Source organism: Corvus moneduloides, chromosome 4, assembly GCF_009650955.1.
Source record: "Corvus moneduloides isolate bCorMon1 chromosome 4, bCorMon1.pri, whole genome shotgun sequence".
NCBI lineage: Eukaryota > Metazoa > Chordata > Aves > Passeriformes > Corvidae > Corvus > Corvus moneduloides.
The window spans coordinates 55,069,311-55,096,933 of NC_045479.1; the positions used below are offsets into that span (position 1 = coordinate 55,069,311).

General features: G+C 45.1%; 2 protein-coding genes across 4 annotated transcripts in view; one reads left to right on the forward strand and one right to left on the reverse strand.

The window, feature by feature from the left end:
• Positions 1 to 8,060, reverse strand: part of TRABD (TraB domain containing) — a 35,626-nt gene extending 27,566 nt beyond the window's left edge. The window contains exon 1 of one of the 3 annotated variants that reach the window (XM_032106204.1): positions 7,951 to 8,060. The gene's annotated coding sequence lies outside the window, so the exon portion shown is untranslated. Of the gene's footprint in view, positions 1 to 4,844; positions 4,868 to 7,221; positions 7,373 to 7,950 lie in introns of those variants that run through there. The other 2 variants (XM_032106205.1, XM_032106206.1) reach the window with 2 other exon arrangements.
• A 16,338-nt stretch (positions 8,061 to 24,398) lies between these two features.
• LOC116443549 (tetraspanin-7-like) lies at positions 24,399 to 27,127 on the forward strand. Its single transcript, XM_032107762.1, has one exon. It carries the CDS (start codon positions 24,527 to 24,529, stop codon positions 25,241 to 25,243), a length of 717 nt encoding a protein of 238 aa, XP_031963653.1. The 5' UTR covers positions 24,399 to 24,526; the 3' UTR covers positions 25,244 to 27,127.
• Positions 27,128 to 27,623: the final 496 nt, after the last annotated feature.

The following is a 27,623-nucleotide window of genomic DNA, read 5'->3' on the forward strand; positions in this document are numbered from 1 at the left end:
CTTATACGTTTCTTTATTCACAGAAGGTATTTGTGTGCTATGATATTTGAAATACAATCTTGAAGCCTCTGAGAGAAGACTGAATGTACCTTGCTGTTACACAGATCATCAGCTGAAGCACACAAATCTGTATGCACTTCCTTCCCCCATGTCCAATAGAAAGGGGGCCTATTCAGATCAAATCCTGGCAACCATCTGAACAACTTACATCCATGCATTTCCAAATTACTAGTAGTTTTATTTTTCAACCTGTGTTTTGGACTTTTTTTTTCCTTTTCTTTTTTTTTTTAAGTTTACTTTCCTAAAGAAATGACACAAGGTAACAAGGCATCTTATTTGTCTGTGCTTGTTCACCCACAGGTAAATTTTAAACACTTATGGTAAGCAGAGAAGAGTCTCACAGTCATTTTACAGGTGCAACGCACAGCACTGCTCCTCCAGGAAAAAAAGATCACTGAAGATTACAGGAGGTGCATGTGAAAAAGAGGCAGTCAGGGAACAGAAGGAAATTCAATCCCAAGTTGAAAAGCCACAGGCAAAAAAACCTGTTCAGAGAATTATTTACAGCGTTCCATAATATGTATACCACAATATCTCATAACCCCAAGTTCTACTTACCATGAGATTTGGCATGAACATGTGAAGCCAATCAAATTCCCCTCCTCCAGCTACTTCAAAGGCCTGTAAGAGCCCCTTGCGAGATATATCGCATACTGAAAACCTGACATGACAGTGCACTTCTTTCAGATGAACTGGGAGATGCAGCTTGTACGCACTCATAAAGATCAGATATTAGGAAGTATTTCTGTTCTCTTATCTGCGAGGAGACTGTCTTAATCGTTCATTAAGGGATTCATTCTCCTGCTGTGAGTACTACCAAGAAAATTCCTGGAGCTAAAAGAAATAAAGAGAAGTCTGGTCTTGCTCCTTATAATCCAGCAAGATGAGGCTTTGCCTCTGAAATTTTCTTGAAAGGGCTGCTTGATGATTGAATCTCCACTTCAAACACCTTTTTCCCAGGCAAGTGGGATTCTTGTGCCTATTGCATCTTTGTTAGTCCGAGGGGTCCTGCCATTCACTGGACCATTAAAAATTGTTGCTTATATATCCATGTGTGAACAAATGAAGCCCTTTTTTCAACTCTTAAGACACCTAGGCAACCAAACAAATTTTTGAGACCACTGAATAAACTGTAAATGTAGAATTTAGCCATTACTCATCCCTACTGATAGGCACCTATTTCCTCTCAAGGTCGTCTTATTCTGACAGTACGCAGAGGACAGCCATTGCTACTGAGAAAAGCACTGCCAAAGAGGGGCTGTATTTTTTCCATGCACATTGGCATTATTCTCTTTCCCCCAAAACTGCACGTTCAGAAAGGAACACACAGGAAAGTTCAACATCTAGCAATGCTTATCCTGCACAGAGGCTGGCAAAGCAGAGTTAGAAAGACCTCCCTGCCATGCTATTTCACATCAGCCCTCGAGCTTTCCTAAATTAAACCAGCTTCAGCAGTGCTTCCTCTTTGTGTGAAATCTTCTCATGAACTCATTTTTCGTACTTGATAGTCTCAGTTGACCAAAGTGTTTCAGTTCTAGCTTCATTTTTAGGCATCTGAAACTCTCCTACCCTGCAGTCTCAAGAACACAAGAGGTACACTCTCTCACAAATCAGGGCTCCTAGCAAGGCAAGTTAAATAACAAAATGCCCTTTCCTGTTTAATTTCAATGAGGTATTTCAGTGAGAAAATTCAAACGAACGCCACACAGGGGTGGACAGACAATTCACTATGGTATCCTCCTACAGTAGGGCTGAACTTGTTCCTTTGCTGTCTTGTCTAAATTTGCTTTCTTCAGAGAGTGATTCAACTGAATCAATAAAAAAGCTCTCTAAAAACCTCTCATGGTCCTACCTATAAAACAACCTAGTCAGCTACTTTCCAACAAGATTTTTATTGAATGTTTTCCTCCTTCTGAGCTATACAGAAATTCAGAAGCAGCACTTTCTTTCCTCAACATGTTGACACTGCAAGAGGGAAATAAAAGTTGCCTGTAGTCTTATAATTGCTCTTTATTTTCTATGCACTGCACACACATCAGAATAGATGTGTGTAAAGAAACTAGGAAAGGAGTCACCAAACTACAACTGGTTCCACCTTTTATTGAAAGGAACAGGCAAAAAATTTCTGTGTTTGATCCCCTCAACAAACAAATGTAAATACATCTATTAATGCTTTTGATAGTTACAATATTCACTAACACTGCACAAGGTACAGACACTTTGGTACTCAAAGTATTAATCCCATAGCCTCCGAGATATGATTGTATGTACTTCCCTGTTCTACAAATAAGAAACTGAGGTATATGAATGCTTAAATAATCTATAAATCCGACCTCTGGTAGCTAAACAAGTAGTTAGAAGGCTCCTGGAACTTTCAAAGCATTTCAATTTTGCAATCTGAATTTTCCTTTGTTTTTAATCATTGGTCCTTCTAGGATCCCCACACACCCCACAGGACAGAACTTCCTCATAGTAACACAGCAACACCACTCATCCTTGTTCCTCTAAAGTGGCTGTGGGAAAGACAAGAGGTAGGCTAAGGACTGAACTTGAGAGCAGGCTGTTGAACAATAAAGTGGGAGTCCTCCAGTGAAAATACAGCACACCTCACACAGGTCATGTTACAACTGAGCCAAAACTGACCTGAACCGGACATAAGCCACAGGCACACACGAAAGTCAGAGACTCATGTGTGAGCTCTCTAACACCAGTATCCTTGGCCAGAACACAGCTTCCATCAGCTTGGTATGAGATGCAGCAATAAAAATTTACGTGCATCTACGTGCAATATGTGTGCTGTGTTCCTTTCACCCTCTAAACCTGCAGTTTCACTAGCAATGGATATTTGATTTAGCTGGTATAGCCTGTACACTTTACAGTCATATTATGCACTGCAGAAGCACATCTCATTTGAATGCTGCCACCCTTTTAACAGGATCACTTATTTTATGTGAACAGAAGAGGCATATCAGTACTTCAGAAGATACAGACCCAACTTTTCTCCCACTGACAGACTGTTGCACTTTTTACTCGCTGACCTAACAAAGCACCTTCCACGCTTAACATTTAAGCTATTAAGAAGGCAAATCCAAAATAAGATACCCACTTAGGTCTCAGCACCATACTCTGGAATGTGAACAGAGTATTTAAGACTGATGAGACTTTTTCCATACTTTCACACAGAAATCTTACAAATGTTTACAAACAATCATCAGCTCCAAATGGTGTCTTCTCTGTTGATAGACTGCTCATACTCAGAAGGATGCATCAGTTGAAACCTGTCTGCCAATTAACGTAACAGCCACAAATTCAGAAATCGGTATGTATTTCAGAATTATCACCAATGTGACCTATTCCACATATTGCATGTTATCTCTTTGACACAAACCCACACCTTTGAAACTTAACTGAGCAACTGGTTCTGTAATCACAGATGGTTGTAGAGCATGGCTCTGGTTTCTCACGACTCAGAAGTTCACAAATTTCAAAATACATATTTTTACCCTCTGAGTATCAATGAGGTGTTCCTGCAAAATTAACTGTGCAGACATATGCAGCCTAAACTCAGGTACCTGCACACTGGAGTCAACATCCATGTGCATGCCTCGGAAGCTAAAATATAAAAATCAAAGACAACTGCATTCATTTTGCTTGAAAGGAGGTGTTGAAACACAAGAATATGTGGCCTGGGACACTGAAAACATGCTTATTGGTGAAAGACAAGAAAGCATTCTCATATTCTTTGTGGTTTTACAAGTTATTGCTATTACACTGACTAGGTCTACTTGATGAAATGAGTAAGTATGAGGTGAATCAGGATGGTAATGCATTGCAGATTTGAGAATAAACACTAGCCCACATCCTTATTCTTTTAAGAGGTTGCAGAGACATAGCTAAACTTAGAAACATGGGGCAGAAAGACCACAGTGATGTGGCTCATGTCTGGACAGGCACTCAGAAACTGACAGTTTTTTAGAACCTACACGTCTATCCAAGCCACTTTCCTATTGTATTCCAATGTGACTTATGTGAATTCAGTGAAGATCTAGAACCAAAAATCATTTCATTAGACTTTCTTGTAACCAGCAGACTGCGGTAAGATATCAGTACACCTCCTCCCTCCAGGCCATGTAAAGCTATGAACCAAGTGATACTTCTGATTTTGGAAAACTCTCTAGCACACTCCCAAGCAGAACAAAAGGAAAACAGCACAGCTGCTGCACGTGTAGTTTCTATGGAGTTCTACAAGAAGCAGGTTTTTTGCTCTGTTCATTACCTACAAGCAACAAGCAAAGGAGATGGGTGAAGAAGTTCTGCGGTGTCAACGGCCGTCAATGGCTGTTTGAGATGTGCAGAAACTGCATTGCAAAAGTACCAGCAGACACATCAACTTTTGCTATGAACACTTTTAAACACAACCCTTATGATGGTTTGGAGGGATTTTGGAGGACAAAATAATTTTGCCCAACTGTCAAGCACATTACTTATCAGTAGAGTTCTTCTGCCTGTCCCTTTCATCCTAGTCTCCAAACAACACTGGGAACAAGCTGATTTACTCTTTCAAAATCATCAGGTGAAACACAAAGCTGAAAAAATTATATGACATCGGCTCATCTTCTGGCAACAAGTAAAGACACAGAGCTCTACTGTGGCAGGGAACTGAGGGAAAAGGGTCAGGTTTCACGACAGACCTCAGAGACAAAGCTCCAGGACAGCAAATTCCAGCCTGCAGTCACAGAAGCCCCACGATAACACTAACAGCTCAATACTATCGACACACTCACCAGGAAAGCTGTCCCGTTTCCAAGTCCATCCAGCTGTTGTACTACTCATTTAACCTGGAAAGGACTCTGTACCTGACAAATTCAGTATATATAAAGAAAAAAAAAAAAAAAAAAAAATCTCTATTTCCATGACTATCTGCTGCCCTTCCAAGAAATGAGAAAACTCCTCAGCAACTCCTGATCCTGGTTCCTCACACACAGGCCTTCTTTACAGGCTATGCTGTAACTGGCTGTCTTGCTGAAGGACGGCTCCCAGTTGTGCAACACACAAGATATGCATCCTAGCAAGGCAAGATCAGGATCTCCAGGTGCAGTACACAGGTGATTGGAGACTTTCTTCAATTTTAGCAGCAGTCATGGTGGTGTTCGGCTGTGGTGCAGGCTCTTGCTCTCTCTCAAAAGCGGGCACACCCTTCCTGAGATAGACAGACCTCTCAACATAGAAGCATGACATTGCACTGACCCTAGAGACAGGGTTATTTTGCAGACAGCCTGAAGGGCTTACCCACCGGAAGACACTCTCAGAGCTCCAGTGTAGTCTTTCCTGTAGCTTGATATGCAGTGTCATCAGGACACTTAAATTCTTGCATGTGGACATGCTAAGTCCCTGCATCCCTCAGTGACTTCAATCAAAACTGCAAACCAAGTCAACTACAGGCAGGGGAAGGAAGGAGGCAGTAGAAAACAACTCCTCTACTTTTTTTTTTCTTATTAGAAAAAGAAGTGTAAAGGAAGAGAACTTGTCACTGAGTGCATGCACATTTTCCGACAAATCTATAAACTGCAGTTAATATTAAAGTTATGTTCCCCTGAGTCCTGTTTTAGGAAGGGAGAAAAATACTCACTGCTAAAGTTCCAAGTTCACATACAAAACTGCAGCCTTAACTAACATGTTCATAGCACCTGAAATTTGAATGGCCCTTTAAAAAAACATTCAATAATTGAAGGTCAGACCTCACATTCAATTCACATAGGTATTTGCAAATATGTTTCTAATCTAATAACATCACCAAGAGAATACATTGGTCAGATTTTGTACTAAATAATCTATGAGAGACAACCAGTGCTGCTAACCAGAGTGAACTTCCCCTGACAGAACAAGGAGAGCTGCAGAATCCTTCTTTCCCACTGGCACTGGCTGGCAAAGCACATGCTGTGATATCACTTCAGACAGACACAGTTACAGACCACTCCCATTAAATCTGGAGCACATTTATCTCTGGCCTGCTCTCATTTCTACATTTTCAAAGACTGCCCCAAATATCTTTCTTCACTTTTCCTGAATAGCAAATAAGGAAAAAGAAGATGCTTTCTAAAAAGTGTTATTTTAAAAAAGCACTCATATGACTCGCCCACAAATAGGTGCCAATACCACGTGGTTCGTTCGCAGTTGTGGCGGCAGCAGCAGCATTTCATTATATTTACCATATGGAAGAAAGAATACACTGAAAAATCAATCTAACTCTTCTAGCACCAAACTACACAATATCCAAGTCTACAGTTAAGATGCCAGTGTGCCAGACACTGTGAGGACTGAAATTTACAATAAGCAACTTACAACTAAAATTTACAATACAATAGTCAATTCAAGTTACTGAATCTTGCAAGTCTACTGACTGCCACCAACAGCAGGGCACAAACCAGTGCCACAGCCACAACCCAGATTTTTCAATTAATAAACTCATTTAGCTTAGGATAATTAAATGGACATGTGTTTTCCCCCTGCTGTGCAAGGTCTACTAAAATACAGTAGAGAAACCCCTGGAATCTGTTTGGTTTGGGTTTTTAAATTTTTTTTTGCTTTACTCTGTTAGCTTTCCAAGAAGGAGTACTTCCATTAATGAGGTGAACAGTAGTTGCACAAATACATGCCTCTACAAAATGGAGAAGTGAAGTCGTTCCAGACACACTATTGTCACCACTACATTTGCAAAATAGCATCTAACTTGTAAAAGACCATCCCGTTCCCTCACTTTTACAACCCATCAGCTGCAACTTTCTGCAAAGTTTTACCAAAGAAAAATACTCTCTTCCTGAAAGCTAGCAAAAATAAACACCTCTGTTGTATGGACACCTGCATCGGTACATGTATTTTCCTCAAGAGAAAAGCCCAGGCTATACCTGTGACACGAGTTATGCTCAAGACCCGGGTTAATCTGAACTATTTTCAGAGGTGAATTCAGAAAAAGCAGAAAAAGCCACTGCTTTTTCTAAGACTGCTTTTCTAAAACTGCTAAGAGACCAAAAAAAACCAAAAAAACAACAACAACAAAAAAAACACCCTAAAAAAGAAAAAAAGAAGAAGAGCTGTGAGTTTCGGCTTTTCCGCAGCTCCCCGCCAGAACCAAACAAATCCCACGCTCTTATCACGAAACACCTGGACCAGGAGCGCTGTGCCACGTCCGTGAACCTGCAAACCAGGGAACAGCCGTAACGAAGGAGCTGAGGACACGCGGGCCCAGGACCTTACAAACGGCCCCAGGAGTCGCGTTCCCCACAAGGTTCCTGCCCAGCGGCAGTTCCCCGGCCGGCAGGGCAGGGCAGCGCGGGCCTCCTCGCGGGACGCGGGCGGGAAGCGGCCTCCGGCCTCCTCTTGCCCCGCGAGCGGGGCCGAACGCCTCAGCCCGAACGCCTCAGCCCGCCCGCTGCGAGGCGGAGCTCGCTCGCTCGCCCGCCCGCCGGGAGGCCCCCCCTCCCGGAGAAGCCCCTCGGCCCCGCCGCCTGTGGGGTCACCGGCGGGGCAGCGCCAGACCAGCCCCAGCTGCAACTCGCTCGCCAGGCCCGGGGAGCACTTCCAGCAGCGGGAGCGAGCGGGGCCGCCGCGCCCTGGCCATATCCCTGCCCAAGCGGGCGCTGCCCAGCGGCACCTCCGAGCCGACAGCTGGAGGGGCAGGGCCGGGCGCGTGCCAAGGGCGAGCAGTGAGGGGACACGGCAGCGCCGCTCGCAGCCCCCTCCCCTCCCGAGGGGCACGGGGAGAACCGCGACATCCTCCATCCGCTCCCCCTTGCACGCGCCCACCGCGACCGGGGCCGGCCCCAGCACGGCCCCGCCGCCCCCCGGCCCGGCGGGACGCGGCAGCCCGGCCGTCCCCCCGTCCCCACTGACCTGCCGTGCTGGGCGATGAGAGCGGCGGAGCCGCCGCTGGCCGGGCCACTGCGGGCGGAGCGGGCGCGGGGCGCGTTAGCCGGACAACGTGCTGCACGACTCAGCGCGGGGCGGGGCCGCCGCGGGGCACACTGGGCGCTGTAGTCCTCCTGTGCTCCTGGTTGCGGGGCAGCGGGCGGCAGCGGACTACAGCTCCCAGCCCACGGACCCCGCCGGGCTCTCCTCCTCCTCCTCCTCCTCCTCCTCCTCCTCCTTCGCTCTCTCCGCGCGGCTCCCCCGCCGGCGGCCGCTTCGCTCCGGCCCGGGGCTGCGCGGCCCTGTGTCCGCGCCGGGCCACAGCGGCCGCCCGGACCTGTGTCGGTGGAAGGGTCGCCGGGGGCCATCGGGATTTCTGCGGGAGCCCCGGAACGGAGCGTGCGGAGGTGCCTTCAGCTTCCCTGGGGGGCAGGGGCCCTTCTGGCAGGGAATTGAGCCACGTCTTTGAGGCTGCTTCTCCCTGTACCGGTGAAGCAGCTCTGCGGCCGCGGCGAGCGCTCGCACCCGAGCCCGGCTCGGTTCAGGAGGTCCGGCTTGTCACCGACCTTCAAGCCCTGGGCGCGGAGCCAGCAGCGCTCCCCAGGTGTCCGTGCCTGCTGTGGCTGCCGGCGGTGTGCTGGCACACGCGTGGCCGTCCTTGGAAGCCGTTTGGGAATGTGTACGGGTGTAAAGAGAGAACCCTTAGGGGTGGGACTGCTTGGGGTGTCCATGTGCAAACACGCCGTGCGTCTAATGAAGACTGAAATCGCAGGGATATCACACTCCAAACGACGTCATCTCTGAAGTTACCCATTACTTCCTCGATGTACAGCCCTGCTTGCCACTGCTGTTCTGGCCCTTTGCTTTCTTTCTTCCAGTGGGCCTCTTCTGCTGGAACAGAGTTAAGTGTCACCCACAAGACGTGAAAAATCTGTGTTACACCACCTGTTAAAGTACAAGGGGTATTTGGTGATACTCCAAATTAATAGGCTGACACATATTACTGGTCAAGAAAACATTTGTTTTCAAAAAGATGTGTCAAGAGTTGATTGTAGCAACCGGTTGTGTCTTGGAATTGTCGCTATCCTTTTCCTGCTTCTGATAAGTCACAGTTCAGTGACCATATGGCTTAAACACCCATTTAGTCTGTGCACACATTTGTTGTCTAAATACAGTTTCATTTGAACAGATGTGAAGGTGTGTTTTCTGATCTTTTTTTACTTTACTTTCACATCCTGGGTTAGTTTAGGATTAGTTGCAAGTATGTGGAAATCAAGTCCAGACATGTTGAGACAGTTGGGAGTTTTACTTCCTGTTTCATCTTGCTGTAAAAGCACAGAGCAGGCATTTAATGTGTGAATGATCAAAACACACCTAATCAAGTAAGGTATAAGCTATGCAGACCTTCAGTTCTAAGGAAAAAACATCCAATGTCTAACAGAAAAGGAAGAAAAATTCACTTTGGGCATTTTAATCTAGTGCTGTACACTGATTTAAATACTTTCATTTTGTTCTCCCACAACTGGTGAGAAAAGGCCACCAAGAAAGATGGGACACTGTACTAGATCAGAACAAGTTGGTTGCTGTTTTTGGGGAGTGTGCCTGATGGCTTTATTGGCATCTGCCCTTTGAGTAGTGTCATTCCTAGATGCAGCTGCTCCCCCTGACCACAGCTGCTTGCTTCTGAGTCTGCTTCTAATCCCACCTCTTCCAGGCCTTGCCCAGCCATAAGCTTTCCATGGCACCAGATCCACCACAGGGCTGTCCTGGAGCAGGTATAAGCCTGTGAAGGTTGGCTAAGCAGCATGTGAGAGTCCTTATGCTCAGCAGCCTGAATTTCAAGTTGCAGTAGTGTCCCTTACAGAGCTGATCACAGTTTTTATCCTCAGATTTGCTCAACTATCAGTGTGTGCCAGGCTTATACTCAAGCCCCAGTTACTTGTACTGTCATGTGTTTGGTTCAAGCTGATACTGAAGCCGAGTGACAGTTCAGTATGTTTTTCACTGCAGCTCCTCCTACTTCACCACCAGGGGTGTTTTGTGCAAACTCTGTGAGCCCCTTGACAGACTGTAGATCTGTTCCCAAGTTTCCCACTGCTTCAGCTGCAAAGGTTCAATGATTTTTTGGTCAGAGCATGGGAGCACTGCCTTAGCCTGCAGGAAAGACCTCACCTGATCTGATCTGATTGACAAGCACTGTGCTTTTGGGAATACTGCGACCTTGCTGGCCTGATTTTATTTTAGCTCGTGAAGCTGCACCCTGATTATGTCAACAGTCTTGGTAGTTGCGTGTATACTTACTTCAGGCAGTGTTTCCTTTGGTGGCTCAGCAAGAGCTGTGGTGGTTGAACATGCCTTTACAAGGACTAAAGTAAGATGCAGTTCTCTACTGACACGAAACAGCGTGGCTGGAGATTCTGCCTCTGCTGTTTCAGCTTAGTATGTGGTGCACAACACTTCTGAGAGTGTAGAGGGAGGGCTGAAATGGGAGGAAATTTATCAGAAGCAAGACCTCTGCCAGCAGGAGGTCTGAGAGGTGCCCTTGTGCCAGGACTGTGCCAAGGATCCCTCTGCCAACTGTAGTGTCTCTGCAGGGGCCTGCATGACTGTAAATTGTGTTCTGCTCCGTTGTGAGTAATGAATGAGAGAGTTGTGGTAATTGAACACTCTGTTAATTAGCAACTGCAAGATGGGTCACTGGTGTCTTCTGAGGCCTAGTGTAACATGTAAATCCAGTTCTTAACATTTAATACTTTGAATATCTTCTTTAAATATCGCTATTGATGTGAGATTGTTTTGAGATCAATGGCAAATACCAGTAGTGAAGACAGGACATGATAGATGATTCCTGAATTTCTTCAGTGTTTCAACTCTACTAAAAATGCACTTTTTTTTAACTGAAATATCTGTATATACAGTATATCTGAAGTAAGTTTGTTGTGTAATGAGTCAGAAAGGCTTCTCATGCACATGCCACTGTTCTTAGGCATAGAAATTCCAGGAATTTTTGGGATTTCCAGGGCTAAGAACAAGGAGGGGAAGCTAAGTGCACTTCTGCCTGCCTTCCCTTCCTCTCTTTCCTTCTTTTCCTCCCTCCCTCCTGCCTTCATCTTCCATCCATTCTGCTTTCTTTCTCTTTTTGAACAAGTTATTTTTACATTAGGTTTCTTAAGAACTGATAGAAGTAATGGTGACATGAGCCAGAAGAGCTGGTTGTCTCCAGTGACCTCTGGTTTGTAGCAAATAGAGACCCAGTGAAACATTTGAATCAGTGCCTGAACAGATTTCCAGGGAAGGCACCAGGCTGTTTCCTGGATGGCCGTATGTCTGTCCGTGTCACAAGTTCTTAAGAACCTGTAATAAAGAACAAAATCACCACTACCGCCCAAACCAAAAAACCTTGAGCATTAGAAATGTTATTCAAGCATCTGACCTAAACTGGTGTTTGCTTGTATCCAAGCCCAGTAGCTCCTGCTCTGTGGGACTGGAGGATAGCTTTCTCTTTGTAGCAGCCTTTACCTGTTTAAACATTGTCACGTCTCCTCTTGCCTTCTCTAGATTAGTGAGCCTTAACATTTCCTCCATGAGTCCCGGCCTCATGGACACTTGGCTGGGGTCGGTACTGCACACTGCCTGGAAGACGCACCTGGACACATCACTGCTGAGCGCTCCCCAGTTCCGCAGAATCCTTCCCCACCACCTCTGGCGTTTCCAGCCCTGGAGCAAGGCGGGGGTGGTGTGACCATGGCTCGCCGGGATACAGACGGGAGCGTCTCAGAGGCGAGGCGGGGCAGCCGCGGGGAGCAGAGCGCCGGGACCGCGCCGGGATCGCGCCGGGATCGCGCCGGGACGGCGCCGGGACCGCGCCGGGATCACGCCGGGACGGCGCCGGGACCGCGCCGGGATCGCGCCGGGATCGCGCCGGGACGGCGCCGGGACCGCGCCGGGATCGCGCCGGGACCGCGCCGGGACCGCGCCCGGACCGCGCCGGGACCGCGCCGGGATCGCGCCGGGACCGCGCCGGGACCGCGCCGGGATCGCGCCGGGCCCGGGCAGCTCCCGCGGGAACGGGAACGGCGCCGGGAGCGGCGCTGCCGCGGGGCTGGGGCGCCCCCTGCCGGCCGCGCTCCGCCAGCGCCCCTCGGGGCTGCTGCGGACCCCGCGCGGCGCCGGGGCCACCCCGCAGCCCCCACAGCCCGCCCTCAGTCTTCTTTTCTGGCGCGATTTTGGGAGACATCATCCGTGTCAGACTGCGAGGCAGATGGAGAAAGGCAGAATGACTAGCAGCTTCGCTGAATTTCTTTGACCGTCCTCCCTGGAGGAGACGCAGGTTTCTGCCGTTTCGGTCTCACTCGCTGTTTGTTATCGCTGAGAGAAGCACCCGAGGGCCACCTCCAGCGTGCTTCACTCCCTCGGGTCGGGAGTGTGGAGTGTATTCACGTTGCTTTGAAACAGCATCATCTAAACGCGCTAAGAGGGAAGTTAGAGAGCGAGTCTGCTGCGCCCAGGATGGATACGACTGTACTGTCACTCGGGCACCACAGAGATGGCAGCCTGCCATGTCAAGAGTGCCATGCAGATCCAGAGTCCTCCGTGCACTGGTGTATCTGCTCCTGAGGCTGGGAAGGTCTCGGAGCTGTTCCTTCTACACTGCTTCTACAACGGAGTTGCTGTCTGTGGCTGGAACTGGCTCCAACAAAGCTGATTTGGTAAATCAGAACCGAACCACACACTGGACTAGTTCAACTGCCTCTGGACTTTACAGTTTACCCTTAAAATTTGCATGATGTGTGGGGACAGTTCATCATGAGTGATTGCTGTAAAGGGAAACTCGGTGGGAAGCTGATGACTGTGAGCAAGGATTTAGTAGCCCAGGTCCAGCCTAGCTGCTGTGCTGGAGATTATGGCATGGGCACAGGCAGCTGTGCAGCCCACAGTGTGCCTGTGGAAGAGGATGGTGCTGATGGCAGAGAGGGTGGAAAGGCTACAGCTCCTTTGTTCTTCCTCTGCATCATCCCCCTTTACATTCAATTTGTAGCAGACCTGCATAGCAGAGTGCATTGTAGACACATTCCTAGTACTTACGGGTAACACATCTTGGGTAGCAGAAGCTGTATTGGCACAGGGCTGTTTGTGAGATCGTTCGTGTGGGAGGCATGCAGAGTGAGCAACATGGCATTGCTGTGACAGCAAGGTGGATGTGAGACATCTGCTCTGGGCTTTCCTCGACCAGGAGGCAAATCAGAGCTTGTGCTTCTCTACAGGAAAGGCTGGAAAAGAAGGCAAAACAGAGATGTACCTCTGCGAGGAAGTCTAGGGTTGCACAAATTAATCTTTCTGTTCACCAGGGGAAACCACAAGTGCCACAACAAAGCCTAACCCCCCTAAGCTTTGGAAGACAAGGAGAGACAACAGAGTTATTATATGTGATCTTGTTCCTACACATGAACAATTAAATCACACGGTGCTGTCTTCAACTAATAACAGACTGGATTAGAGCTACAGAACAGAAAATCTGGGCTAATGCCAGTTTCCAATCCATAATGCACACTTGTCTGCCTCAGATTTGAAAGCTGTATGGCATTATGGGAGGCTTTGGTTGTAATCCCTGCAAATAAGTAAACAAATGAGTTGAAGATAAAGACCAGTTAATGAAGCACTGAAAATCACTGCTGATGTCAATGTGAGATGTGGACATAAGAAAGAGAATGAGGGGTCCAGATACTTCATTTAAAGTTGTACTGAAAACCCTGGTTTGGCAATGGGATTTTTTTCTGTTAAATTCCTCCCTTCTCACAAGCCTTGGGGCATACATAAGCACTAACAGCTTTTCCTACAGCAGATTGAACTGGGGATTGAAAGAGCTGGGTGCTTCCTCCTCTCCAGTGATTCCCCAGGGGATCATTCAAAGCAAAGAACAGTGAGTTAATTTGAGCAGGTGGTGCAAACATTTTTCCACATACTACATCCATATGTGGAATCAGTGAAAGTGCTGTAATCAACTTGCCCGCTCACCAGCTCCCCTATTTGCATGAGCTGTATGACTCCTTATGTGTACATGCATTCATTTAAGGACACAGCTTGCACAGCTGAAGTCCCTGGCAAAGTTCTGTCTCACTTCAGTGCCTACAGGACCTGGCTCTAGGAGCTTGCTGTGAGTGGGCTAAAGCTGGAAAGCCTCAATACTGTTATATCGTATTCCTTCAATTATGTAATTAAATTTTTTAAAAATCAAGCCTGTCACATGATTACAATCCCTTTCTTACTAATATCTAGAAATGCTCTGATTCACAAATCCCAGCTGCTTTTGCCTTCATAGATTAGATGGAAAAGTGCTTAACACATGAAAAGTCCCTTCATAATGCCTTTCCCCTGAAAAAATAATTAAATTGCTAATAAAATCATTAGGGCACCTTAATGTTACATTGTGTTTGTGTATATTTCAGTAGTAGGGAGTAGTTGTACAACGCAGAATCAGAACCTAAAATCCAAAGTTATACCTACCACATATCAGAATATTCAATTAACTCCCGTGGATTTGAGTTGAAATGTCAGGTTCCCATGCCTGTGTCCTCTAAGGGACCTTGAAATGAGGAGGTGCAATTTCCAAGCAGTTAAATGTGTTCAAATTTTCTGCAGAAAATCCTGGGGCATACACCTAAGGATAAGAGTGAAGAAAAGGAAGGAGACATCCTCAAGATGTCTGAAAAGGTGGAGAACTTACTGGTTAAACGCAGACAAGTTTGAAAAGGACTCTATTAGGAAAAAAATAAAAGATTAAAATTACCACATGGTCACAATGAACAGCTTTCAGTCACCTGCTCTGGGGCTTGTGGTCCTGGTAGAGCGGTTTAAAGAGTTACCACCTTTTAATCAGAGTTTAGTGCCCCTAATGAACTTGTAAGGGTTCATGCAAATCATTCTACCTGGCATGACAGTGGCCTAGAAGCACTCTTGTAATCCGTCCTTCCATCTCTAGTGAGAATATAGGAACTCACAGCAATAACTTCCCAAACCATTTGCTTAAGGGCTGCCTGTGCCCTACAACAAAATTTCTCCATCTGAAAACCTGAATAGTCCCCAGACAGGTTACTGCCTAAATTGGCTACTTTTCTTGGGAAAAGAAAACAAAACTATAACAGTATAAAATTGTATTATATCTGTGAACTGGACACCATGCCAAAAAAAAAAAAAAAAAGAAAAGTAGTGCTCACAGATGGCACACCAGAGTAAACAGCCATGTCTTCCAAATGTTCTAATAAATATATTGACTTCGGGCTCCTTTTCTTATGTAGTTAGTCTTGCTATCAGCAGAAGACTGTGAAATACTACTACTTAACTGTGACAGAAATAGATGAGACACACCGAAATAGAGGACTTTGCAAGTCCACAAATGCTCAATATCAGTGCTATATTTTTTGACACTAATAATGTCCTAGTGACATATCTCAGAGCTGCCTATACAAAGCAAAACCATTTATGATACAAAACATTCACAACAGTTGTAAACGTGACAATCCAAATTCAGTTGGGAACTTACTTTCACACGTGGAGATTCCATATTGAAAGTGAAATTTTTCACAAGCAAACATCTTGGGGGTGGTAATAATGATCAGAATTGTGTTAGAGAGCTGTGATCTGCTAGGTAAATTTGTATTTTTTCCTAAATACTTTGATTAATTGAGCAAAAAGATAAAGGGCATGTGTTCCTTGATTGTCTTTCTTTTTTAATGAGTTAGTTGTCTACAAAGCTGATGGAAAACAGGGGAAAGGGGTGAATTAGAGATTTTGCAGATAGCAATAGCATCTAGATATTTTGAAGGATGATGGGAGGAAAGATAAAGCTCCCATCAAAGTTTACAGGTCTTGTTTCCTGTGTTTACTCTGTCTTTGCATCAGCCCAATACTGCTGTACTTAAATTTGGGCTTGCTTTTAATGAGTGACCTTTCCATGCAGTGAAGAATCAAGTCTTACATGCCTAGGGGTACATTCTGCTGTTTGTACTTGCTTAGGAAAAATTAAGTTATTATTGTGTAGCAGAAATCCTTCTTTAACTCAAAGATAAAGAGGCATTTTTTGAATCTGTATAATTCTGTAAGGATGGTTTACTGTATTTTTTATTTTAGGGAGGAATTAGGCACCCTTGAGTTGACTACAACAGTCCTTGTTCCTCCTCAAGAATAAAGGAAGAATTGTGTATAATTAAGAATCACTGCAAATTTTTAATTAATTACTTATGCAAAATAAGAACTCTCTTTTTCTCCAGCGTAGGATATTATAATTTTCTTATTCCTGAAAAATTACAGAACCAGAACACCCCTCCCTCCCCAGCTTTCTAGTACCTTGCCAGCTTTCAACTTTGTAGCTCAGAATCTGGAAGTGCTATAAAGAAGTAGTTAAAATGCTATTTTTAAAAGAGAAAAATAGTAGTTTTTACCTTAATTGTTTTCAAAACACTTTTTGAGGAATTGTTGTTGCAGGACTTTAAAAAAAAGTTCTATTTCTGACTCATAAATAGCTGCCCTGGAAAGTGTCAGCTTAGGTAGTTATGAGTCGTGGAATCACTGAGTATCTTGAGTTGGAACAGACCCCTAAGGATCATCAAGTCCAACTTCCTGCTCTCCTCAGGACTGCCTAAAAGTAAACTATATGACTGAGAGCATCACTCAGATGCTTCTCAAACTCTGACAGGCTTGGTGCCATGACCATTTCCCTGGGAAGCCTATTCCAGTGACTGACCACCCTCCCAGTGAAGAGCCTTTTCCCACTGCCCAATCTGAACTTCCCCTGATGCAGCTTCCTTCCACTTCCCTGTGTCCTGTCACTGGTCCTTAGGGAGAGGAGGTCAGCACCATCCCCCACGCCTGAAGGTGCCAACTGTGATGAGGTCACACCTCAGCCTTCTTTTCTCCAAGCTGAACAAGCCGAGTGACCTCAGCTGCTTCTCCTAAGTCACAGCCTCAAGACCTTTCACCATCTTGCTCAGCCTCCACTGTTTGATGTAGTTCTTATATTGAGGCATCCAAAATGCTCACAGCACTCAACATAAGGACACCCCAGTGCAGAGCAGAGGGGGACAATCCCCTCCCTTGATCAGCTGGTGATGCTGTGCCTGACGCACCCCAGGGCACTGCTGATTCATATTCAACTTGCCATTGACCCAAACCCGCAGATGTCTTTGTGCTCTCCAGCCTCTTGCCCCTCAGTGTTACATACAACCATGATTACCCCATTCCACGTGGAGAATCCCACATTGCTCTTGTTAAATTTCACATGGATGATTATTGCCAAGCTCTAGTCTATCTCCACTTCTCTCTAAGACCTCTCTATCCTCTAGGGAGTCCAAAGCTTTTCCTAGTTTAGCATTGTCATACTTACTTAATTTGGATTCTATTCCTGCATCCAAATAATTTATAAAACCTTTAAAGAGAACTGCGCTAAAATTGATCCTTGGGGCACCCCACTAGCGATGGGCTGCCAGCCTGATGTCACCACATTCCCTCTAACCCTTTGAGCCTGACCCATCAGTCAATTGCTCACCCAATGTATTATGGACTCATCCAGCTGTGTGTGCTGGGCATTTTGTCCAGAAGGATACTAAGAGAGACTGTATCAAAAGCTTTGTCAAAATAAAAAGAATCCTTCATCTACTGGCTTCCCTTGGTCAACCAGATGGGTGGTCTTGTCATAAAGGGAAATTAAGTTAGTTAAGCAGGACTTTTCCCTCATGATCCCATGAAGACCAGTAAAAGTACATGAAAAATGTCTCACCAAAAAAAAAAAAAAAAAAAAAAAAAAAAAAAAAATTTTCAGCAATCCTTCCTATCCTTCCTCTAAGAAACTCCAAGAAAACTTCTTGTAATTCTCATGTTCTCTACATGCTGATTAATGCTTTATTGCCTACAGGCAAGCTATAGAATGAATAGTGCAACAGGCATTTTTCGTAGAAAATTGTAGTAAGAATGCTTAAGATTTTATCATCATAAGAGACCTAAACAAGATTCTTCATATCTGAGTATCAGAAAGGACAGGCCGGCTGACAGATTATTATCCTGATTAAAGCAATGATGCCAGTGTGGTGTGTTGTTTGCATGCAGACTGTTTCCTTTGAATAAATTTTTCCTGACCTTTACAGCAGGCAAGAGCAATGCTTGCTTGAGGACAGCACACTTCGTGTGAACAATTCAAGGAAGCTGTAAAAGTCCATGGATCCAGACCCCAAGGCTTGGAAAAACCTCTGGTGTTCTACTGTTGTTGCATTACAGAAAAGCCCTAACCATTCACCTCCGCAAGGACACGGGTCTGAGCGACCCAAGGACAACAGTGCCCTATGGTGCTCTTTAACCAGCCTACACACAGTGTGTGTAGTCACCTTGTCCTCTCCTGTGATGGCAAGATCTGCCAAAACACAGAAGCAGAGCAGAGATAAAGAAGATACAGGTGCATGTAGAATACCTACCTTTGCATTGGACCTCCATTTTCTGCTAAATGCTTCAGCCGTGGAATTATCCATGAGATTTCCCAATTCCTCACCCAGGGGCACAGAAAGCATGAACCTTGCTTGTAACCAAATATTCCTTTTCCCCACTTACCTTGTGCCAAGCACCAGTAGGAAGCAAGAGACTACTGGTAGGTATTTTCTGATAAAAACACATTACAGGCAACATATTGATCACCTCTATATATCAGGTTGTGTGCATTATCTTTTTTATGTAATCAGCAATGACAGACGTTCATTCTATAAAGCTACACTTACAATATTACTAAAAAGTCTACTGTCCATTGATTACATAACAAAATAAAAGTACATGGTATATTGGGGTCTGTTGTATGCACCCAGAGAGGAACAGTCTTTTCCCTTACTGAAATTTGTGAACTGGAAGCCTCCACTGTTGTGATAAAACTAAGCAGAGAAGGAGTTGTTCTATGCAACACAACTCCCTAATTTACCTTGATTCACTCTGTTTTGGATTGGATACTCCAAAATTAGTATCATGGCATTTGTTTAAGATAAGAAAGGAAAAGAAAAGGGGCTTTGTTGAACTGAGGATGGTGAGAAGAACGACACAGAATTCAAGTCCAGGATAAAATGGGATTATTTAATTAATTACAAACTCGTTTATATAACTTGGTTCACAATAGAGGAATGATATGATTGGTCCATTGATCAACCACCTACCAGAGTGATTGGCAGAATGGTATATCACCCATTTCCAAAATATATGTACCAAAAACGATCTCCACAACATCCTGCACCTGTGAAATAGTTTACAAAATCTCAAACTGTTTCCCAGCTAGTCTGTGTGAGAAAGGAGACTTTCACAGGCAGCTGTAGAAAGCTAGAAAATTTCTCTGCTATCTTTTTAGTATCCACAGGGCTTCAAAGAAGTAAGGTCTTTAGCTTTCAAACCCAGAAAGGTGATACAAAATTATACCAAGTAAGTTAAAAGTGGAAGACATTTTTGTTAGTGCAGATCTTGGAAATCTCATATACGGAAATCTGTATTGATAGGTGTAGGTAAATGTTGTATGAATGACGACTTGCCAAGTACACTGAACTGCTGTCAATATGCACATTACATGGATCCCATATGTGAAATATTTAATACCCCCAGCTCCTAATACAACAAGTGGAAACAGAGAATTAGTAGAAATATGTTGAAATCTTTTAAGATCAAGCGTAAAATTTGGCAATGTCTAATCTTATCTTGTTCTCCCATTGCTCCCTGAAATGAAAAGTTTAAAAATCTACTTTTTAAAAATTAATTTGACATGGTATTTTGATGCATTGCCACCAATCTAACCTGTATGCTTTTTGGATATACTAGTGTTCAAACATATCTGAAGTCCAGCATATAATAATTTTCTGTGGGGTAACTGGAAAGTACATTGAATTTTCCTTGAGAGACTTGCTCAAGGCATGGATCATATTTTCATCTAGTTATGGGAAGGTACAGCTAAAATTAAATTTTGTGTTTTATTTTAAGGTTAAAAAACACTTCAGAAGTAAATCATTAATTCAAAGTAGCTCTGATCATTGCTATTAATAGCAAAGTAAGTGATATATAGCAGAGATTATGTACCTGAGTTCCTAAAATAAACTTGGTGTGAAAAAAAAATAGCACTCGTGCTAGTACTGTTGGTGAAGTACATTCCAAGGATGAGAAGGTTGAGTTCTTCCTTAGGATCATAGTTGCTGCAGGTAGAGACATCTGTTCAGCTATGCAAGCCGGCAGGAATCCCACCCGGATGCCTCCCTGTTCTGCCCAGGCTGCATCCCTCAGTCTTGCTGATAGAGCAGAAGCAGTTTATGCAATATTTCCTCTTGGACTAAGGGTTTGTGACAGGGCCAGTAATATGTGGTGTTTCATAATCTATAAATTTTCCCTGAAGGGAGCTGCAACTGGAAGTGAGTTCTGTTATGAAATGTTGACATATTCCCTTCCCAGAATGGATGGAAAGATTAAGGGGAAATTCTCTTTCTCCAAGTATATCTTTTCCCATTCAACCTGGACTTGCACCACATCCATGCTGCACAGCCCTGGGAGTCTGTAAAACTATGATTTCTGTTTCATCTGATTAAATTTAAAATAAAGATAACTTTCAGTTTTACATAAAAATAATTTCAATTGGAATTTGATAACTTTTCTTACACTGGAAAACTTATTTTCCTTATAACAGTTCTATTGAACTCAATGGACTTGAATTTTGGTGTAAGAAATCACTCAACATGACAAAGCATTGCAATATCAGACTTTACCACAGGAAACTTTTTTTTTTGTACTTACAAGGATCCCACCCAGTAGGCATCTTTTCCATGGGAGGAGCTCTTAAGCATATCACCAGACAATAAACTATCAATAATAAATAGTTACAGCATCAAAGGTACACGAGTATAACACCAGCAGAGCACTATGGTGGCATCATAAGGCTTCTAGTTTTTCCCAAGGTAAACAAACGCAGGTGCTTTAGCAGCTATAGTACCTCTCTGTAAATCATGGTGTCAAAATCTCATTCAGGTGTCTAAGGAAAATACAAAACCAGTACTTTTTTAAGCAACTCTCGCTACCCATATTTTTGTGGTAGGGCTCCTAACTACCTGATCTGGCTCTCTGTGCCAGTGCTGCCACTTGTTCTTCTAGCCAGGGATACCTTAGATAGCCATGAACTAAGGATCACAAAAAGGCTCAGTTTCCTTGAAAAGCCATGAAGAAGCCCTGCATCGTTCTCCCCTCTGTTACAGAGTGATGGGAAATAGTCACTTCAGAATTTCAAGTGTAAACTCCGTCAAAAAAAAAATCCCAGAAAGTCACGATGATCACTTTAAATTAAAATCATCATGCATCTGTGAGGGAGGAGCTGTAACACTTAAGGTATTACCAAGCCAAAACAGCGGGGAAAGAGGAAAATTCATGCTTCAAGCAGACTGCTTTTCCTTGCCAGCTAGTGTTGCAAAGTGCTGCCTAATTAGGTATCTCCCATCACCCACATGTCCTTCAGATGCATGGTGTGGCAGGCAGGTTCTTGCTGTCACTAAGCACCAGTTTTCTCTAAGATATACTAGTTTGCATTTTCCAGGGTCAGTCTCACTGTATTTTCTGCCCATGTTTGTAACCACTCTTTGATAATTGGTATTGCTGCTCTCACTTAGTGGGGTAAGCACATCTGAATCCTCCCTTCTTATGGTATTTCCACAACACTTTGCTTTCCAAAACAACATGGAATAGAATATCACTTCTCTTTCATCAAATTGTCAGTCCACATATCACATGTAATATCATGAATATTTATTCACTTGTATAATTTCATGAGATTCCTTAATAGTTTTCTTAGTAAGATGTAAACATAATTTAGGATTTGGCCAATGTCTGAAAAATCAAGCTATTCCAGTAAGTTTGTTTTTCAGACACTGAAGCTGTTTCATCATTTATGGCTTCACATATGCTCAAGGAGTCCAATCCTACCTCATCTACTTACCCAAACTATTCCAGGAGCATGGGTTATGAGAATGGGCAGAATTTGGCCCTGTATACTCATTTCACCCTGGTTAAAAAAAGCACAGATGTTATTATCATCTGGCACTTTTCAACACTGAATGCCTAACATGATTTTTGGAGGAAGTTCAACACATAACTGCCAATGAAACCAATAGCTGTTTTGTGAAACCCATAGTTATTTTGTGTCAAATGCTTCACAACTGCACTGACAGATCATAAAATGCATTTTTGGAGATCTGGATTTCTGTACCTTTAGCACCATTTTTTATTTCTGGCACATTTTAGAGCAACCTGGATGATGACAACAGATCTGCCCATATGCCCTATATTTTGACTGCTCCTACCTGGCATAATGCTTCCCAAGGTGCCTGTACAAGCCTGTTCTAAAGCTATTTTGCCTGTCTGCTTTCACCGCAAGGAAGGGCAAGGGTAACAGAAAATCCTGTGACTGACCACACTGACTGGTGTTCTTTATTGGTGTTGAAGCCTGTTGAACCTGAGACAGTGTCCAGAAAGAGCATTCACACGTTTGACCTGTGAAAAGGGTCTGTAGCCCCTCCTTAGCATTGCCTAACGTAGGTAGTCTAGCCCTTCTGTGGGTTTCAGCTGTTTGTGATCCAAGACCTAGTTCTGATAGCTCTAAGAAACTTCAGAAAAAATGGCTCCATTGTGAGCAAGTACACAGAGACGTGCGAGACAAGGAAGGCAAAACAGTAGCTGGTAGTTTTGAGATGTGGCTAGTTAGCAGTTCATGGATTCAAAAGGGAAACACACTGCTATGAAATGGCGCAAAATCCTAAGAGAAAGCAGATGGTTGGAAGATTGGAACACAGCAGTGATAAACCCATTCTAAGGACAGCAAGGACTTTTCCCTGCATGGCTCACAGACGCCTGGCCAGGTCTGGCCAGCAGAGACTCACCGCTTTGGAACATAGCTTCAGGAATGTGACTGTCAGAGGTCACATTTAGGTATAAAATTGTGAAAATCATTATCTTTTAGCCTTTGATTATGAAATTCCACACCTGCAGACCTCTAGCTTTTCTTTGCTGGAAGCTTTTGTTCTTCACTGTGGATATTGGTCATATGATTTAGTGCTAAAATGAGTAGTATAATGCTAAAATAAGTAATATAATGCAATGTACTGAGGAGTTCTTCTAGAGCATGGACATCATCATTGCTAAAACATCTTGGCATAAAGATCTGGAAATCTTCAGAGAAGACCTGAGAATCAGATCAAACTAGCTCACACTTGATCTCTCAATAAAATGATAAAGAGCTTAAACTTATAAACTGGTAAAAGAAGAGAATCTGCAAAATCTGAAAAAAAAAATCCTCCTGCTAATGAAATTGTCAAGGCCTCTAATGAAGAACAAGTGATGTTTCAGTTATGATTATGCTGTTTTAATGATTTGACAACTATGAGTTTCTGGTTGTACATTAAACCTGTGTATTAAAATATGAGACATATAGCACCTCTTTTCCCTCCCTAAATCTGTAACAGAAAGAAATCAAGAAAATGTTACCACTGAAACACAACTAAACCTCAGAATTCAGTACCAAAACAGTTTGATAAAGATGTGAACCACAGGGTACTTGGACCTCTTTGGTGTGACTGTTGTGCATAAAAACGAAACCCCTGGAGATGCTAATTCTACCTCTGACTGAGAAACTGTCTCATTTACAGTTTCCTACTATTTTTTTTTTTTTTTTAATCTGACTTGCAGGAGTACCTTATCTTTTGCTCTTTTGCAATGAAATTACATTGATGATGGAATCTCTTCCCGGACCTTCCTGGGCCACTTGTTATATAACAGTACCTCGCCGTGGTTTAATGTCTCTTCAGTGGTTCAGTGTTATCATGGGCTAAATCAAATGAATATTTAACAGAGTCAGGCCACACTGAAAATAGTTTCCAGCTGGGAAAATCTAAACTGAGCGACTGACTAAATGTGTAGTTAGTTAATATTCAGGTACAGATTTATGCTCATTTCTACAAAGGTTCCTAATAGCACAGCTTAATTCAGTAAAAGAAATAAAACCAAAAGCTCTCGTTATGCATCCTGTAGGTTATCTGTGTGTTGTTTAAGTATTACTCCTAGTAGTTATAGAAGTTTAGTCCCTTGCCCAGGGTAAAGCTGGGCTGCAGCACATGCCATTAAAAGTTAATATCGAGTTTTCCTCTTACAGAATGTTTTCCTCTGTCCGCAGTGCCGCGGGCAGAGGGAGCTGCCAGTCGCACCCCGTTTACTTCGCCCGGAGAGACGAGAGCGGAGCCAGGGGACCGCGCCCGGCGGCCGCTCGCTGGGGCCGGCTCGTCCCGCCCGCGCCGAGCCCCGCAGCGCAGCCCAGCGCCGCCGGCCCGCCCCGGGCCGCGCCCTCAAAAAGGGCACGGGGCGGAGGAGCGGCGCGACTCACACCGGCTGCCGTGGGGAGGCTGCGCCGGGCCCGCACCGACCCCCGCACCTCGAACACCGCCGAGGGGCCCGTGCTCCGCACCGCCCGGCAGCACCGACGGCCGCGGGAGTCCCTCACCGTGACCGCCACCGCCCTCCCGAGGGCACCATGACCCTGCTCAAGCTGTCCCTCATGGCCTTCAGCTTCGTCTTCTGGGCAGCGGGGCTGACCATGCTCATCATCGGCCTCTGGGCCAAGGTGTCTCTGGGCGGTTACTTGGCGCTGTCGGCCAGCGACTACCCCAGCGCCCCCGCCATCCTCTTGGCCACCGGCGTCGCTGTCATCATCTGGGGCTTCCTGGGATGCTTCGGTGCCGCCACGGAGCACCGGGGACTCCTGCGCGCCTACAGCGCCTTCCTGGCGGCCGTGCTGGCGGCCGGGCTGGCGGCCGGGCTCTCGGCGCTCCTGTACCGCCAGACCCTGGCGCAGGGCTTCCAGGAGGGGCTGCGCCAGGCGCTGCTGGCGTACGGGGAGGACGACGGGGTGGCGGACGCCCTGGACGCGCTGCAGCGCGCCTTGTCCTGCTGCGGTGTGGAGAGCTACCGCGACTGGCTCGCCTCGCCCTGGGGGCTGGAGCAGAATGGCTCGGTGCCTCTCAGCTGCTGCCGGGCTCGCCGCGGCTGCCAGCGCAGCCCGCCCGACGCGCGCAGGCTGCACCGCGACGGCTGCTTCGGCAGGGTGTCCGCCTTCGTCGGCAGCAACATGTTTTATGTTGCCACCGCTGCCCTGGGGCTGGCACTGCTGCAGCTCATCGGCATTGTGCTGGCCTGCCTGCTGGCTGCCCGCGTCCCTGCCCACCTGCTGGGCATCACCACTCCTCGCTGAGATCCCCCCACTCCTGCCCCTTGTCCCCTCCAACTCCCTTCTTTCCCATAGAACTGAGTACACCCCACTGGGAAAACGCTTCCTTCACATTCACCATTTCCACTGGAGCATCCTCCTCCAGGCTCCATTCCTCTGGAGTCTGTGTCAGGTGTTTCAATGCTATGAGCATCTCCAGAGTCTCTCAGAAGGGAAGGTGCCTCCTGGCCTGGCCATGTGTCCTGCAGGGCAGCAGGTCCCCACTGGAACCTCTGGTCCACGTCTGCAGGGAGGGGTGGCAGCATGGACAGACATCACTCTCTGAGGCAGCAGGGACAACTGAGGCAAGGCTGACCGGTTTTCTGGGTGATGTTAACACCAAAGCACTGAAATATGGACCAGGAAAGAGGAGAGGGTCTAGGAGAGCAAGAGAGGTGTCTCTCGACATTACACCATGCGAGTATTCTTCTGATACTGGAAAATTAATTTACTGGAGAACTGCTGGAGTGCATGAGGGGCAGGCCTGGTCCAGGGACACCCAGGTAGCCATGCCAGCAGCTGACGCTGGGAACTGCTTGAGGGGACTGTCCAGCGCCGTGCATCCCATTGCCGCCAAGATATCCTACCTTCGGTGTGAGTGTATTCAAGCTGTCCGGCTGCTACGGGTGCTTTTTCAGCTGTGGTTTTTCCAATGCCGATTTCTATCTAGAGGTGGAGCTGCAGCTCTAAGTGTTACTCCCTCCTTCGGGATATGCATGTCTTCTTAGCCAGTGTGTTGCTGGTTATATCCTTGCAGGGCTGAAAAGACCTAAAACCGGGGTCCCTGTTGTGCAAGAAGATGGCAAAAGCTGTAGGATCCGAACTGATGAGGGGTGACAAGACGAGGGAAGGGTTCATTGCCCTTCAGAAGTTTGCTTTGGACTTTTACTGTTAACATCAGGATGAATGGAACAGACTGACTGTTTTATGGAGGGGTTTCTGAAAAACAGCCCTCAGACTCTGACATTTTTCCTTTCTCAAAGGATCTGTCTCTGAAGTGTGCCCCCACCTACAATTTTGGAGCCAGATCTGTGTACAACCTGAGAGTAAATGGAGAACCCCCAAGATTTGCTGTGTAGCCCTGGGTATATTCAGGTCAGACGGCAATATAAATTTACAGGATTTTGGGGTTTTTTTTGCAACAGATGTGGGTTTGCATTTGGAGTTTGAGTAAAAGCAAGCCGTGCACTTCAGAGGCTCCTGAACTTTCGGAGCTTCACTACTGCTTCTTTCCACTTCCTTAAAACCTGTGAACTCTACTTTTATGTATTTCTCTGCCTTGCAGCACACAGGCATGCCCACCTTACGCATCAAACTGGGGAGGAACAATTTCAGAAAAGAATCAAAGAACCACAAAGGAACTCCAGGACATGGCATCTCTTAGGAACGTGACTAGCAAAGCTGTGGAGAATGGTCAAATGAGTGAAGAAGATGACTGGTAGCTTCATGGGAGGAGTGGGGTAACCTTGGGAGAAAGGGGATTAGCAGTGTCTCTTTTTTTCAGGTATTAGGTGGCTATTTAGCTATGATAATCATGTTTCAGGTGAAGAGAGCAGTGTGAACAGTCTTCTCTGTCATTTCAGTATTCATCTGCATAGGTGAACCCTGGAAACATATTAGGAATCTCTCTTTATAGAGAAAACAGAGCTTTATTTTTTAGGGCTGATGTTTATTATTTTACAAAATATATTTTTTATTTTTGCTTTTAAATGTCCCTGTATTTTTTTTAGTTATGCAATAGTGGAATGCCTGTTATTTTCTGGAAGTCAACATTATGTTGTGCAATTTTAACAATGGGCAGAAAGTACAGTTTGTATGGTAAATGGTACTTGAGAAATAAAGTTTAGCAAGTGCTAAGAGCAAAACAGGTCACTGTTTCAACTCAAACAGAGTATTTGCATTGCTGTATGTCTTCACAAGGTGCAACTAAGTGCAAATGAAATGAAGTGTACATTGGAATGTAGATACAGAAGCATGTTGTGGGGTTTTTAAATTATTATTCAGAAGATCCATTATAGACGCAATAAAACAGGCATTGTGTAGAAAGTGTGGGAAAGGAACATGGAATTACACTGGGTTTATAAAAAGATCTTTATTGGAGTTAATAGGCTCTGAAAATTTACAAGAATATGACATTGCTCTATTTTTTACTCCACTGATGACTAAAATTATTTCTGATTTTGACCCTTTTTGCTTTATATGACACATAGTAGTTGGTCAGAATGAAGTACTCTGTTAAAACACATTCAAGCATAGTGTAGATACACACTTCAGTGAATTTGTTCTGGTTTTAAGTTGCTAAGAACATCAAAATAGGAATAAGAGCAAGTTTGAAACATACCAGTGTATGTTTGTATGGTGGTTG

Coding starts and splice junctions, on each gene's coding strand:
- LOC116443549 (XM_032107762.1), top strand. CDS start 24,527: ATGACCCTGCTCAAGCTGTCCCTCATGGCCTTCAGCTTCGTCTTCTGG.